Consider the following 16,263-nt stretch of genomic DNA (forward strand, 5'->3'; position numbering starts at 1 on the left):
AACACATCCCCATGAAGGCCACATTCAGCCAACTGCCTGATGGTAAGAAGATCCTGTTTTCCAACCTTACTGGGATTCTTAGTTATTTTCAAAGCGCATTTATCAAGCAAAACAGGGCATCCGATATTGGTGAGCATATAAAATAATAATTTGAATTGCAGCAAAGGCGTTGCAATCTGCAACGCCTGCCATGAAATGACTTGCTGCCTTGATTTGGCCCTGTGGCAGAATACTTGCTGCTGCATGCTGGAAGGAGATAAATGAAGAAATAGATACTAGTACAGTACTGTGGTTATAGTTTAATTTACAATCATTCTCTATATGACGCATTCAAAGTAGCGGAAACCAGGATGTGTACCATAATAAATCATATAGCTGTTTCTTATGTTGAATTATTCTACAATATGATTAAATGTCTATTGTGTCATGTGAGTGTTAATTTAGCCATGGAAACGCACAACATTGGACCAGAACCTTGTAATTAGGAAATTACCTCTATAAATGTATTTATTGTTATAACTAGGCTATAGATACCAGTGTCCTCTGTCTCTGTCTATCAAAGTATATATCGTTTAGTGTTCTGTTTAAGCAATATAGTGTGGCTGTACCTGATGAGAGTTAAGATGATCTAAAAGAGTGAAACATCGAAAGGTTAAGTTATTATTTGAAGGTACGATGATTGGTTGACCCAGGATGTAAATATGATTACTTTTTTGAAAAATTAAGAAAAGTTATTACTTATGATGTATGAGTTAGGCTTGGATACAACATGAGAAAAGCTTAGGTTATGGTAATAGTCTGGGGGTGTTTCATGAAACATTTTGGATGAGACAGATTGGTGAACACAAGTGCTAAAAATATTATTTTTTCACAAACTTTGTGATGTATTTCAGGAGCGTTAAACACAATAAATGAATGCCAAAAAAATATAAACAAATACAAAAACCTGATATTACAACAGTATACATGTTTTATAGCACGTTTCTCATTTAAATTCTGTGACTGAATGACTGTTCTGCATGGCAGTGTGAGTATGTAGCATAGCGACTCTCAAAATCAGGGCTCAATTTTAATTATACCATTTGGAAGTAATACATTTAATAGATTATGAACATACATATATCTAGGTTAATGGTATGGTTCAATACCAGAGCCATGTGTAGAAACGTTGTTGTGGTTGCAGGGGGGGCGTCTGTTTCTAGGGAATTTTTTTGACATCTACAGCTGAGACTTGGGGGGCTGTGCATTTTATTTTTATTAATAGCCCCATCAAACACCCGGCTTTATAATGATTATTACAATTAAAATAAGAACCACAGTAATATATAAAGCTGCTTTTTCATTTGTGTTCATTACAATAGAAGAATCAAACCAAATCTCACCAGTAAATATAAATAAAAATGCTATAAAAATAGAAAATGATTGCGATAGAGGGTTCCTGGGTCAGTGTGGTGGTCCAAGTCTTTATGGCTAATAAGGTCAAGTCTTACAACCTAACCGATTGTCATTATGTGCCCGGGGGCTTTTAATTTAATTTCAGAAAACCAAGTTAATGAATTCAGTTTATGATTGAAGCAGGACATTCAATAGCTAATAAAGGTCTGATTTAGGATAACATTACATTTATCTTGCAGTCACACACACTCAACTTGCAAGTCATTGTAAATGAATGAGTCAGTTTGATAAAAGGTTTATATTCTATCAAAGAATAAAATGATGAAATAGAAACTAGGGAAAAATTGATTGGAGTTGTTGACAACAACTTCACCGTCTTTCCATTTGGTTTCTGCTAGGACCCATCTTTTCCTATGGCACACAAACTGTTGACATCCAACTCATTACACTGAGGAGTACTGCGCAAAATATTGAAACACTCGTAAAATAGTACACCACAAATGGTCAGTTTCATGTGCAAAACCACAGCAAAGTCAAAATAAAAACTGACAAACAATGTAAATGTTATCTAGATCTACACAGTGTATACACCTTTAGCCCAGGTAATTTTGTATGAATGTACCAGTGTGTGTGAAGCAGAGCACCAACTCACTTGGCCTAACCTCCGTCTTGCAAAATAAAAATAGAAATAAAAAACCTGTACGAATTAAATTGGCTGCTCATTAATAGTAGCCTTACTTCAATAGATGAGAATATGACAAAATATTACACTTTTTAGCTCCTGGATTTCCCAAGGATCTTGGCACCGCACTACGTCAATGGACGACTACAGCTGCTGCACTTCTCCATTGGCCCTTGTGGCCTAGCCGGGTCAAACCGCGGCCTGCTGATTTGCGTTTCCATTATGGGTTTAAACCTGCAGTGGTGCCCCAGATGGACCACCTCTGGAGTCGGACCGGAGCCATGCTCATTGTTCAGGGACGACTCAGTGTCAACATTAAGTAACATTTCAGCCATCAGACTCTAGTCTACTGAACAGATTCAGGGTCAGTTTCATTCAGCAGTTTCGGCAAGTTGGTGTCATGGTTTACCACCATGACACCAGCAGGGCAGACAGATAAACATCCTCCACTCAGGACAAGCGTGTGGTCAGTTAAAGACATACCTTGGAGTGGTTGGCCCCGTGTAATGGAGATGCAAATCCCAGCTGTGCTGGGCTGACGCGCCCAGATTCAAGCCAAGTCAGCACGTGAGTATAGGAAAGGGTCACTAGTTTATTTGGGAGCTAAGCGGGGTCTACCCTGGTAAGGGCACCAGTGAATGCTGGTGGAGGTGTTGGGAGAGCCAGTAGGGGGGGCTCAACCTTCTTTCCTTTATAATAAGTGCCGGAGGCCAGAGATGGGATTTTAATTGTGCCGTTGTCTTTCAAACAAGACGTTAAATCGAGGCCCCCATCCCGCATGGCAAGAGATGATCGCTAAGCCTCGAAGTCCAAGACAAATTCCCAAGCGGACTCTGGTACTGGTCAGTCCTTTGATGGTGGGCATTCTGGCTCATCCTGCCAATTACCCAGGTGATGGTTAGGGTTTAGTCCTAACCTAAGCATGACACTACTTAACAGGTGCTGTATGCAAGAGAATACGACTGGGATTGATGTGTGAGAGTGCAAGAGGAGGTCTGGCTGCGTGACGTTAGTGGTTTGCGTGACCGCTCAACAGTGGCTCTCAGTTAAACTGCCCAGAAGACATTTATACACGACGCTGATTTAGAACAGGGTTCCCGCTCCAGTGGTAAGCTGCAGGTGTAGACCTATAAATGATTAACTCAACTAAAATGCATTAGAAATTATAAAGATAAGAAAAGACCAACCCTAAGCCGTTTATGTACCTCAACTAAAGAAAAAACAAAGAAAGCGTCAATGTGCCTATGGTCTATTTAACACAGTATATAATGGTTTGTACAATTTGAAGAGATCAAGCATCGGACAAGCAGGGTAGGCCGAATCAAGCACACCCAAAGCTGATCATTCGTGTGAGCCGTTGCTTGGGGGGGCTCACGTCTGCGGTGCGTAACAGTCCTGTGACGTTGTTCAGCAGAAGGGGAAGTGCAATCACTCAGCAGCAGTGGTTGTCAATATGATTAATATGTCTGTTCGTAGACTGTAAGTTTCGCCGGTAAGTTGCCAGTGAATGTTGACCAGTCAGAAGCCTACTGGGCTGTGATGGGGAAGTGTTTCATGTTTCATCCCCCATTGGCTAGACTGGGGGAGGAGGGGCAGATCTTTGAGGCACTAGATGTTGGCTGGCAGCTGTTGGTTTCCTGTTGGACACAAAAGACAAAGAGAGAAAGTAAGGAGAGGCTGAAGTGTGTGAAGTGTGAACCCAACTGTGTTACATTATGGGCCCCATACACTGTGCGATTTGGACCGCAATCGATCACAGATTAAACTTTATAAACTTTTTAAAGGAGACGGATTATGGCGTTTTCCCAACAAGTAAACATAGTATATGAGTTCCAGAAAACATGTTTTTGAAGCTGTTTGCTGGAAATAGCTTTTAGGAAAAAAAATCTTGCCTACCGCTATTCCGCTCTGTTTCAGTCCCTTCAGAATGTGCTGTTTCTGGTGTCTGTAGCTTTAATGCAAATTAGCTGCTTCCCATTGACCAATTAGCTGTCAGAGCTCCACATCATGGAGGAGAAGTGATTGTTGCCGTTTGCGAACTCTATATCTATATAATATAATAATAATAATAATAATAATAATAATAATAATAATAATAATAATAATAATAATAATAATAATAACAACAATATTATTATTATACAATATATAGGTATTTATCAGTGGCGGCTGGTGGTTTTGAGGAGGGACTGCACGCTTGGTTGCCATTGGCTTACTTGCAGTGATAGTGGCCTATTGTGGCACTCAAGTTGTTTCAGGGTGTTTTGGTGAACTACAAAATAGCAGGATGGGATAATTATGTGAATTGATACAAATCCACCAGTGGCAGCATTGTACTTTGAAAGCCGGTGGGCAGCATATCTTGGACTACAACTATCAGGCCTAACCTTGATTAGTAAAACAAAATAAAAAAATCTGGGCTTATCATTGAGCCTATTTTTGCCCTCAATAACTGAAGCTATTGGTTGTAATTTGGCTATGTTTATTTTCAGCTACAATTGTTTAAAGAAAAATAAAGACAATACCAAAAGTGATGCCAATTAAAATGCATCATGCTCTGAATCATTCACTAACATCCTTTCCACAATATCGAACAGAACGATCAGAGTAACAAATAATTTAAAGAACAAGAACATTATTTCACAACTATTGTGTGGATGCAAATGTGGAAGTTAATGGATGTTTCAGAATGTTGGTCATGGTGTTAAGCCAATTAAGATTGAGGGACGCTGTTTATAGATCAAGTCAACCCTCCTCGCGGGCTCCGCAGCTCGGCCGCGGGCAGCCCGGATGCAGGCTCCGCAGCCCGGCTGTAGGCTCCGCCGACCGGCCGCGGGCAGCCCTGCCCGGCCGCGGGCAGCCCTGCCCGGCCGCGGGCAGCCCTGCCCGGCCGCGGGCTCCGCACCCTGTCAACGGGCTCCGCAGCCCGGCCGTGGCCTCCGGAAATGTCAATATAAGCGAACAGAACCGCACTGTACCGCAACGAACAGTAGCGCACCGCTCGATGGAAACGAGGCATTCGACTGAGTGGGTTCGTTGGTTCTCGTAGACTTGAGGGGATAAGCCCTCCCTCCTGGCTTCTCCACAGCCAGGGCTCCTGCTTATTGGTTCATAGCGCAGCCAGGGCTCCAGCCTATTCGTGAATAGGCTAAGGGATCCAGATCCCTTAGCTAGTCACACCCACTCAGAGGAGGACTTTCCTCCAATCTCCCATTGAACCCCATGTTATTCACCGGCCGCCAACACTTTCGGGGAAATGAATGGGAGTCAACGGAGGCTGAGGGAGGAACGTCCTCCCTGAAGTAATTGTCAATAAGCGATAGGGGGTGCTAATGTCCCTTTACCCAGGGAAACGAACATAACATATACAAAGGCATTAAAGTAGTCCTATTTAAGGGCACTAATTCATTAAAGTAGTCTGGACAATCTACATTTTTTGCGGCAGCTCCGGCAGAGAAAGGGACTGTACTCCCGGAGCTGAGCTGCCGGGCTGCCGCCGAGCTCCCCCCTGCCGGAGCTGCCGCCAGAGTTTCGGCGGCAATCTGGCAGCTCTGCCGGACTCCCTGCCACGCATTCACATGGCAAACTGACAAATTAGACAAGGGCTGGTCAACTTAGCTGTGCTGTGATTGGAGGGGGGTGGGGAATTGGGAGGTAATATTCAAATGTGCCCCCTTCCTACGTAGGAGGGGGCGCCGAAACGGACTCGCTCGTTTGGTAAGTACAGGCGGGGTACTTTCAGAAATGCATATGTCACTCAAAAAATCATGTACAGACTTTTTTCAAAGTTTGTATGCGTGTGAGCGAGCACCAGAGACCCAAAACAACACCCCGAATCCCAGGAAAAGTGTTGTTTTCATAATATATCCCCTTTAATCATTTCTGGAGCTTTATATGTTAAACTGGCTATGTAAAGCTCACTGTATGAAGCTAACTTGGTGAAGCCAACTGTGTGAACTGTGATCTAATGGCCGGAGCCGGCTTTGTAAGCAGTATTGTGTTGGTTCTTACTGAGGAGGAGGAGGAGGTCTCATTGCATAGGATGGAACTGAAGCGGTCCTATTGGTCTGCACCACCTGACACACACACACACACGGAAGACATGAAAAGCAGTAGGTTTGTAAGACTTTGAGCATGTTTACATGCACACAGGAAAGCCGATTCTAACCAGCCATGTAAACACAGAGGTAATCCCATCCTTATCAAATGTTATTTACATGTTAGACCTGGAAAAATGTTTTAGGAGCTCATACCCACACGCAAAAACACACAAATACAATGTTGTGTTTACACATGGTATTCCTTTGATGGCTCGCCGTTCAACACACTTTCAGACCAACGAGGAGACTTCTGTCGGGAAATGTCTTGTTTTGTGTTCATCAGTTTGTTATCAGTATCCTCAATGTTGCGATTCAACAAAAGAATATAAGTCAACCCGACACAATTACCCCACAAGAACTAGTGATCTGTGGGTTGTCCCATTACGGGGTCATTACCATATCATTGGTCAGTCAATTAATGGCCATGTTATCGCAATAATATATCACTCCCTCCCCTGGATAACAACCATAACCTGGTTTCTCTGCCTAACCGGCTTTCATTGTGCATGTAAACTACCCACTGAATAGATACACATAATGTATTTGCAGAACAAGGCTGAAATACGCAGTACAGATGTGCAGGAGAGGAGAGTTACCTTTTCTTCTTGGAGCAGAGCTTGATGCTTTACAGAAGGAAACCGTGAGAAAGAGAGTAAACATCACCTTCACCATCAAGAATGACACGACATGAACATGTACAATAAATAGAGTTAACAGCTAAGGTCACATTCAAAACAAAGTCAAGGAATGCAAACACCTTGAGGCGTCATTCAACTTTCTATAGTGTTCAATAAAGATCGTAGAGAGCAAAATGTTTGGTTCTATGAACCGTAAGCACAGGGAACAAAGCGGAAAGGTTCTAACCTGGAAACTCGCCCCGTCCCTCGCGACACTGTGAGGGTTAGGGCGGGTAACAGCAGGGGGCGGTCCTCTGGGCGGTGGCACTCTGCTGGGATTGGCTGGAGATCTGCTGTCCGCCCTGGCGACAAGAAGTGGAAATGAGAAGGAAGGGAGGAAGCGAACAGCGGAGCAAGCCTCTTAAGAACCGGCTGGGTAAAACCAGGACCGTGATTCTGTAGGCGTGGACTCACTCGTATCCCTGCGACCGCTTCCTGCGCCCCAGGCCCACGCGCCTCAGGAGTTCGTCCCTGCGCAGGAACGCGAACGCCCCCACGGCCAGGAGAGGAAGCACCAGGAAGAAGAAGACCAGCATGCCGTCCCTCACCGAGGTGTCCTTATCTAGAGACACATGTCAGGGGTTGAGGATACTTAAGAGTGAAAGTGGACCTTGCGGGGGTGTGGAGAGGCCGGTCGGGAGCTGCACCCACCGTTCCATGTGGGCCCGCTGTCCACGCTGCCGCCGTAACCCCTGACCTCACAGTGGGGCGGAGCCCAGCCCTCTGAGCAGTGACAGTTCTTATTACTGTTACACACCTGGTTGAGAGAGACAGACAGAGAGAGAGAGAGGGAGAGACAGGCAGACAGACAAATTCAAATATGTTAATTTTAATAATGTGATCAATAACGTGTACCACATTTTGCAGTTGCTTGGAGACAAGGAACACAGCAGGCGCATCATGGTTATAGTCATCCAATCACAAAGCACTACAGTCCTGAAACTCACAGGGAAATGAAAGAATCATCATACAGAAAAAACAAATCGGATGCAGTCTCACCCCGTGTCCATGACATTTAGTCTCCACGTCACAGTCGTAGTTGAGGACGTCGGCACTGAGGCACTCAAAGTTCATACAAACCTGTTCAAAATAAACACAACTATCATTACCATAGACAAAGTGGTGGATTATTTGGGTCAAAATTAGCAAATTTACATCTTTCGATCTACAGAATGAAGAAGGGAACTTTATTGCTTTTGTGGGCAACTATGATATAGCTTTTTTTCTCTTAATCCCACTTCAATGGAGCAAAATGGTATTATTAATCTGGCATTGGATTGGCCGGATACTACTATTCTACGGTTAAGATGATTTATATTTAGTAACCCTGTAGCAAAAATAGCAGCCCTCTGTATTCGGTTAATCCAACTGAATAACCCTGATCCCGGAAAGGTGTATACTAGGCCTAAGCATATTATGTGCAATACCTTGTTGGCCCCACAGGGGGTGCCCTCGGTCACCATGCCTGGGTCTGGTACATCAGTGCCCAGCATGAAGTCCACGCCGAAGCACTTGGTGCCACCGATGGGCGTGGTGATGATGGACGGCTGGATTCCAAATATAGTGGTGTGGACGTTGGAGCACTGCAGCTTCCCACACAGCGCATTCCTACCAGCCAAGAGACACACATATTATTGTCTATTATCTAGAATCTCCATAAGACAGCTAATATTCGCATATTATTACTATATTACTATTAACATTGTGTACACATTTGACTTGGATGATGTTCATAACATAAAAAGAGACATGTTTGTGTGTGCGTGCATGCGTTTGTGTAAAGGCACACATATGGGTGAATGTCTGACCTGCTCTCACACTTCTTGAAGCCGTAGGTTTGGTATCCACAGTTTCCAAATCGATCTCCCTTACTGTTAACGTCTCTAAAGCAAACCTCCGGAGCGGCTTTGGCCTCTGGGAGGAGGAGAGGAGAGGGAAGGAGAGGAGATTAGAGGAGAGGAGAGTGGACAGGAGATGGGAGGAGAGAGGAGAGAGTAGAGGAGAGGAGGAGAGGAAAGGGGATGGGAGGAGAGAGCATAGAAGATGGGAGGAGAGGAGATTAGAGTAGAGGAGAGGAGAGAGTTGAAGAGATGGGAGAAGAGAGGAGAAGATGACACATCCTCATCAGAGAGAGGACAGGTGATTAGAGGAGAGGAGAGGAGAGAGAAGAATATGACACATCCTCATCACACACAACAACCAGATGGCACTGAACATATATCATGTGATGTGGCCGCATACTTGATCCAAAGATAGCTTTGCACTGTCCTTCAAGGTGTTGACACTTTCCATTGTAACAGTAGGCCTGCTGGTTCATGCATGGCTGGCCGTTCTGGAAAAGCAAACACAACTATATTTACAGCTTGCTGTGAATCACCAGATGGTTGATTAAGTATGACAGTATGAAAGCAGGGGCACTAAAACTAGGGAAATACAGATTATAGGGTCTCATAATTACAGTTACATTTTTATTTAAATATTGCGCATGACATGAAACATTATGATGTATAGTTATATATATATATACACACAACGCTCTACCTGTATGAATACGTCTGATTGGCAAAGAGCAGTGGTCCCGTTGCAGTATTCTGGAAGATCACATTGATCTGTACTCGAGCGACACACTGTGCCTCCTGGGAGATACTGTACACACACACAAACACACACACACACACAGAATACGAGCATACCAGTCACATAAAACTGTAGACAAGGTTGTGGTTATGATCACGGCTATAGTCCTAATAGGGCTGTATTTAGATGGGGGGGATCGGGGTTATACTTGGTGTGTGGCTCCTGTACCTGACATTTGTGGCAGCAGACTCCATAAGCACACTGGGCTCCAGGCTTCAGCTTACAGGTCTTATACTCACAGCAAGGGTCTTTCTGACACTCCTACACACACACACACACACACACACACACACACACAAACACACACACACACACACACACACACACACGTGTTACATCACAGCAGACCTGAAACGCAGTAGTTCACAAACTCTCTCAAATGTATCCATCTTATCGATCCTACCTTCTCTGATCCACAGTCACAATCTTCTCCTATGTCCACCAGCCTGTTTCCACAGAAGGGGGCACTGTAGGCCTCGTCTGGACGGGGGAAGTTGAGCAGACAGGTTCCGCCTGTAGCCAAGATCATCTTCTCAAAGTCATCCGAACTGCAGCTGCTGAAGTTTCTAGATCCACTGGTGAGAGAAGAGAGAAGTTGAGATGAGAGAAGAGAGGACATGAGAGAGGAGAGGACATGAGAGAGGAGTGGAGAGGACATGAGAGAGGAGAGGACATGAGAAAGGAGAGGAGAGGACATGAGAGAGGAGAGGAGAGGACATGAGAGAGGAGAGGAGAGGATATGAGAGAGGAGTGGACATGAGAGAGGAGAATACTTGAGAGAGGAGAGGACATGAGAGAGGAGAGGAGAGGACATGAGAGAGAAGAGGACATGAGAGAGGAGAGGACATGAGAGAGGAGAGGAGAGGACATGAGAGAGAAGAGGACATGAGAGAGGAGAGGACATGAGAGAGGAGAGGAGAGGACATGAGAGAGAAGAGGACATGAGAGAGGAGAGGACATGAGAGAGGAGAGGAGAGGACATGAGAGAGAAGAGGACATGAGAGAGGAGAGGACATGAGAGAGGAGGACATGAGAGTGGAGAGGAGGACATGAGAGTGGAGAGGACATGAGAGAGGAGAGGACATGAGAGAGAAGAGGACATGAGAGAGGAGAGGACATGAGAGAGGAGAGGAGAGGACATGAGAGAGAAGAGGACATGAGAGAGAAGAGGACATGAGAGAGAAGAGGACATGAGAGAGGAGAGGACATGAGAGAGGAGAGGAGGACACGAGAGTGGAGAGGACATGAGAGAGGAGAGGACATGAGAGAGAAGAGGACATGAGAGAGGAGAGGACATGAGAGAGGAGAGGAGAGGACATGAGAGAGAAGAGGACATGAGAGAGAAGAGCACATGAGAGAGGAGAGGACATGAGAGAGGAGAGGAGGACACGAGAGTGGAGAGGACATGAGAGAGGAGAGGACATGAGAGAGAAGAGGACATGAGAGAGAAGAGGACATGAGAGAGGAGAGGACATGAGAGAGAAGAGGACATGAGAGAGGAGAGGACAGGAGAGTGGAGAGGACATGAGAGAGGAGAGGACATGAGAGAGGAGAGGACATGAGAGTGGAGAGGACATGAGAGAGGAGAGGACATGAGAGAGGAAATCTAGGATCTACCATAGGAGGGGTAAGGACGAATTGTGAAAAATGTGAATGATACATTGTGTGTGTGTGTGTGTGTGTGTGTGTGTGTGTCTGTGTCTGTGTGTGTGTGTGTGTGAACATACGTTGCTGTAGAGTTCATGATGCAGGCTCCAGCGCCGCACGCACACTCCCGCCCGTCGTCGTGGTTCATCCCCAGGTTGTGACCGAGCTCATGGGCAACGATAGACGCAAAGGAGGGCAGGTTGTTATTAGTGAACTGAACAGAGGGACAGAAAGAGAGACGAAGAGAGACAGGGAAAGAAGGTGCCAGTGAATGACTATTGAACTGACTTGATCTTTTCATCATTTATATATATATATATATATATATATATATATATATATATATATATATATATATATATATATATATATATATAAACATTCTTTACGGTTATGCACATAGTAAAAGAAAAACATATCGATAGGGTTTTGTTATGGGTTAATCTCAACGAGATCAGAGCTACCAAGAGACACATAATGTTTTTATGTTACATTAATGCTAGCTGGAAAAGTAACAGCAATAAGGGCTGTGCACACAATGATCCTTGGAAAGATCATTCACACTTAAAAACTGTGTTGTCAGCTTGCTGTGGCCCTGTGTTTGTTTGCTAGTAGTCTTGGCTCCCTGTCTGTCTGTTAGTAGTCTTGGTTTCCTGTCTGTCTGCCAGTAGTCTTGGTTCCCTGTCTGTCTGCCAGTAGTCTTGGTTCTATGTCTCTCTGCTAATAGTCTTGGTTCCCTGTCTGTCTGCCAGTAGTCTTGGTTCCCTGTCTCTCTGCTAGTAGTCTTGTTTCCCTGTCTCTCTGCTAGTAGTCTTGGTTAACCTGTCTGTCTGCTAGTAGTCTTGGTTCCCTGTCTGTCTGCTAGTAGTCTTGGTTCCCTGTCTGTCTTGACAGTAGTCTTGGTTCCCTGTCTGTCTGACAGTAGTCTTGGTTCCCTATCTGTCTGCTAGTAGTCTTGGTTCCCTGTCTCTCTGCTAGTAGTCTTGGTTCCCTGTCTGTCTGACAGTAGTCTTGGTTCCCTGTCTGTCTGACATTAGTCTTGGTTCCCTGTCTGTCTGCTAGTAGTCTTTGTTCCCTGTCTGTCTGCCAGTAGTCTTGGTTCACTGTCTGTCTGCCAATAGTCTTGGTTCACTGTCTGTCTGCCAATAGTTTTGGTTCCCTGTCTGTCTGACAATAGACTTGGTTCCCTGTCTCTCTGCTAGTAGTGTTGGTTCCCTGTCTCTCTGCTAGCAGTGTTGGTTCCCTGTCTCTCTGCTAGTAGTGTTGGTTCCCTGTCCCTCTGCTAGTAGTCTTGGTTCCTTGTCTGTCTGCCAGTAGTCTTGGTTCCTTGTCTGTCTGCTAGTAGTCCTGGCTTCACTTCCCCATATCTCGTATGGATTTTTAATCGTTTTTTCAAAGAGTGACCAACTTTATGACAAACTACCCGTCACTCTCAAAAGGAGTGTATGTTGATACCAAAGAGGTTAATCATTCACATCGTCGATGTGTGATAGCCCGATGTCTTCTTACCAATACATGAGCATTAGCTCAAATAGCTGGAAAACAAAAATATTGCAAAGCATCTCATTGAAATGTAAAAATGTAAATAGTTGTTCATAAATGGTTATCCAAACAGCTACAATGTTATAAAATTTACATAATTTCTTTAGGATTGCTATAGGTAACCTGTGAAATGTATGTATGTGCTACCCGCGCCATAATGTAAGACAAAAACGGTAGCCTATCGCAGCCTAGTTCAATAGCAGCCCAGCTTGCGAGGCTACAATCCTTTGGTGGTTGTTTTGAGATATGTAAGGGAAAAGGGATTCAAAAGAGGAAGTATCGTACAGCATTGATCCCTCCCCCATGGCTCCGGGAACACACGGTTGAGACGAAGGCCATTCCTGCCGTACCGCCAAAGCTCTTCTTCCTGGAGAAGATCAACATCATCAGCATCAGCATCATCACCATCATCATCATCATCGTTTCATGCAAGCGCCGCTATCACGCTCAAAACAATTCTCCTCACATAATCCTCATGGGTGTATGAGGTGTGTTTCTGTCTGTGTGTCAGCTAACATGTGTGTGTTTGTGCATATTCAAAACCCATCTCAATTACCATTAATTACTTATGGGATTTTAAACATTCTGTGTGTGTGTGTGTGTGTGTGTGTGCGTGCGTGCGTGCGTGCGTGCGTGCGTGCGTGCGTGTGTGTTCTCACAGGATGAGTTGTGCCGAGTCATGGCGGTGGCGTGGCACCAGCTCCTTCTCCCTCCACTGAGTGAAGCGACTCAGCACTTCTCCAGCCGAGCCCTCTGTGCTGAGCTTGTTCTGCTGGGCCCAGATCTCCAGACCCACCAGCACCACGCGGATGTTCAGGGCCACATACATCTGTTCTCACACACACACACACACACACACACACACACACACACACACACACACACACATACACACACACACAACAATAAAGGAAAAAGCCTTTGAGTACACAAGTAGCGATGAGTCGATCGATAACCTCAGTCAATCCCATTATACGTGTGTGTGCGTGTGTGTGTGTGATTGGTGCGTGTGTGTGTGTGTATACTCACACTGTCAATGTAATTTGCCAGTTCAACCATCTTCTCTCTCACAGCCGTCTCATTCCTATTCATGTAGTTATACTAGAAGGGGACGCAGTAGAAAAGACAGACACAGAGACATAAAGACAGAGTTAAAGACATAAAGACAGACAGACACAGAGACATAAAGACAGAGTTAAAGACATAAAGACAGACACAGAGACATAAAGACAGAGTTAAAGAGGTAAAGACAGACAGACAGAGACATAAAGACAGAGTTAAAGAGGTAAAGACAGACAGACAGAGACATAAAGACAGAGTTAAAGAGATAAAGACAGACACAGAGACATAAAGACAGAGTTAAAGAGGTAAAGACAGACAGACAGAGACATAAAGACAGAGTTAAAGAGGTAAAGACAGACACAGAGACATAAAGACAGAGTTAAAGAGATAAAGACAGACACAGAGACATAAAGACAGAGTTAAAGAGGTAAAGAAAGTCCATATGAACAGACAATGAAAGAGCGAGACACAGAGACAGAGACAGAGTCAGACATTGCTTTATACTTTGCTCTGTAGTATAAACAGAACAGGGTTCCCTGTAGTGTAAAGGTCCTTGCTAACTGCCCAGACAAACAACAAATAAATACCCATTGGTGGTTGCCGGCTGGATAAAGTTTCTTCACCTCAAAACGGCGTTAGCCAACTTTCTGTAGTGTCTGTATTTGTTTGGGCAGTGTGCAAGCCTTAAGAAACCTGGGGACACTGTAGATCAGACAGAACAGGGTTCTCTGTTGTTTAACTGTAGAGGGTTCTCTGTAGTTAGGATAGAACAGGTTCTCTGTAGTGTAACAGAAAAGGGTTCTCTGTAGTTTAAATAGAACTGTAGTTGAGCATTACAAGGAACGTCTCTCAGCTGGAAACAGCCTGGCCTGCGGAACCACACAAACATGGTACAGCTGACCATCGATTGCAAGAGACTAATACAGTTTCTATGTCTGCAGATTATGCTGTCACAGCTTCGATATTTCAATAAAGAAAATAAACAAATTACTACTCGGACGTGAAACAAGACTACACTCGCTTTAGAAGAGATAATAGGACCTGTTTGCTTAATCAACGACGCCAAGGTGGTGTGCCCCGATTGAAAGACTCTTCTACAGTGCTATCACCAGAATGCTGCCGCAGCTGATCAGATTGGAGGTCTAATTAAAGATATGGCATCCGAAGTGCAGACATAAATGGAACATTTCCCATAGCCAGTTGGAAGGCAAGAACGTCCCGCCGGACATGTCTTTTGACAAATGGTCTGTAAAGGTTCAATCAAACCTGTGTAGTAGAATGGCCACTGTAGAAATACATTTGATAAAATCGCCTTCTGAAACCTCCATATTGCCACTCTTGAAAGAGTTTCTATCTGATTCTGTAATCAAATAAAACCAGAAAAGCCTGTGTAACTTTGCGCCTCGCACTTGTTGAACCGCTTGTTGGGACGGATAGATGAGCAACGTTTGCTACAGTCCACTGGGTAGGCTGGTAGACTGATCTATCCAGCACACATCTAGGTGGACACGCCCACCTATGATGTCACAATGCTGCACATTTTCAAACCTGCTTGTAATGGCTAATCACAGTCACAACTGGTGGTATGATATGTCCCCTTTAAACAGAACAGGGTTCTCTGTAGTTCAGACTAGGGATGTCACGAGAACCGACACTTCGGTACCAAGTCGATGCGACAATTCTAAAAACGTGACAGTACTCGTTTTTCTACAGTACCGTAGGTACCGGGGATGCAATTCCTCCAGACGTCACGTGGGCAGCATACACACCAACAAGTGTTGTAGTCTGCCGTTAAATGGCAAAGAAACACGGAAGATGGCAACTGAAGTTGCAGCGAGTGCGACAGCTCCGCCTTGACTCGTCGAAAGAATAATAGCAAGAGTCATGTCTGGAAGTACTTTGCGTTTGAGGCGGATGATCAGGGATTAATAATAGATTTGCAAAAACCTATATGCAAACGGTGCCATCAAGCTTTCAAACGAAAGGAGGAAACAACTTATCGAAGCACCTCAAAGACAATTTATTCAAAGTATTCAAGTTGAGTGAGTTTCAAGTCATGTTAACATTACATTAAAGGTCCCATGGCATGAAAATCTCACTTTATGAGGTTTTCTAACATAAATATGAGTTCCCCTAGACTGCCTATGGTCCCCCAGTGGCTAAAACTTGCGTTCGGTGTAAAACGAGCACTAGATGTTCTGCTCGCCTTTGAAAAAATGGAGGCTCAAGCGTGCTGATTTGGAATGTGGTCCCATATGTCGTCATAAAGGATCTAAGCTCCTCCCCTTTCTCTGCCTTGCCCGCCCAGAGAATTTGGCCCGCCAATGAGATACGACCGTGCGAGCGCCACATGGGTGTGTGTGTGATTACACACAATGTAACGCAAGTGTTTGCTGTTGGTGTTATGGCGCATGACACGTCGGTTCTTTGACGTCTCTTGTATTTCCACAACGAGACTGTAGTTGGGGTTATCTCAGCCATGGTTGAGAAGGAATCGGGGGAAAGGAACTTTGGCTTTGAC

The 16,263-nt window shown here is 44.6% G+C and overlaps 1 protein-coding gene across 1 annotated transcript in view; it reads right to left on the minus strand.

The window, feature by feature from the left end:
- Positions 1-284: 284 nt before the first annotated feature.
- Positions 285-16,263, minus strand: part of LOC307083872 (disintegrin and metalloproteinase domain-containing protein 9-like) — a 32,847-nt gene continuing 16,868 nt past the window's right edge. Inside the window, exons 8-24 of the mRNA XM_079747893.1 lie at positions 13,710-13,781; positions 13,340-13,509; positions 12,966-13,047; positions 11,219-11,352; positions 9,895-10,066; positions 9,660-9,752; positions 9,396-9,500; positions 9,096-9,186; positions 8,663-8,768; positions 8,282-8,462; positions 7,854-7,934; positions 7,506-7,611; positions 7,269-7,416; positions 7,042-7,156; positions 6,774-6,800; positions 6,089-6,153; positions 285-3,714 (exon numbers count right to left, since the gene is read on the minus strand). Of these exons, the coding sequence (XP_079604019.1) occupies positions 3,651-3,714; positions 6,089-6,153; positions 6,774-6,800; positions 7,042-7,156; positions 7,269-7,416; positions 7,506-7,611; positions 7,854-7,934; positions 8,282-8,462; positions 8,663-8,768; positions 9,096-9,186; positions 9,396-9,500; positions 9,660-9,752; positions 9,895-10,066; positions 11,219-11,352; positions 12,966-13,047; positions 13,340-13,509; positions 13,710-13,781 (1,812 nt within the window). The 3' untranslated portion in view covers positions 285-3,650. The remainder of the gene's footprint in view (positions 3,715-6,088; positions 6,154-6,773; positions 6,801-7,041; positions 7,157-7,268; positions 7,417-7,505; positions 7,612-7,853; positions 7,935-8,281; positions 8,463-8,662; positions 8,769-9,095; positions 9,187-9,395; positions 9,501-9,659; positions 9,753-9,894; positions 10,067-11,218; positions 11,353-12,965; positions 13,048-13,339; positions 13,510-13,709; positions 13,782-16,263) is intronic.

This window comes from Pollachius pollachius (genome assembly GCF_949987615.1).
Source record: "Pollachius pollachius genome assembly, chromosome: 1".
NCBI lineage: Eukaryota > Metazoa > Chordata > Actinopteri > Gadiformes > Gadidae > Pollachius > Pollachius pollachius.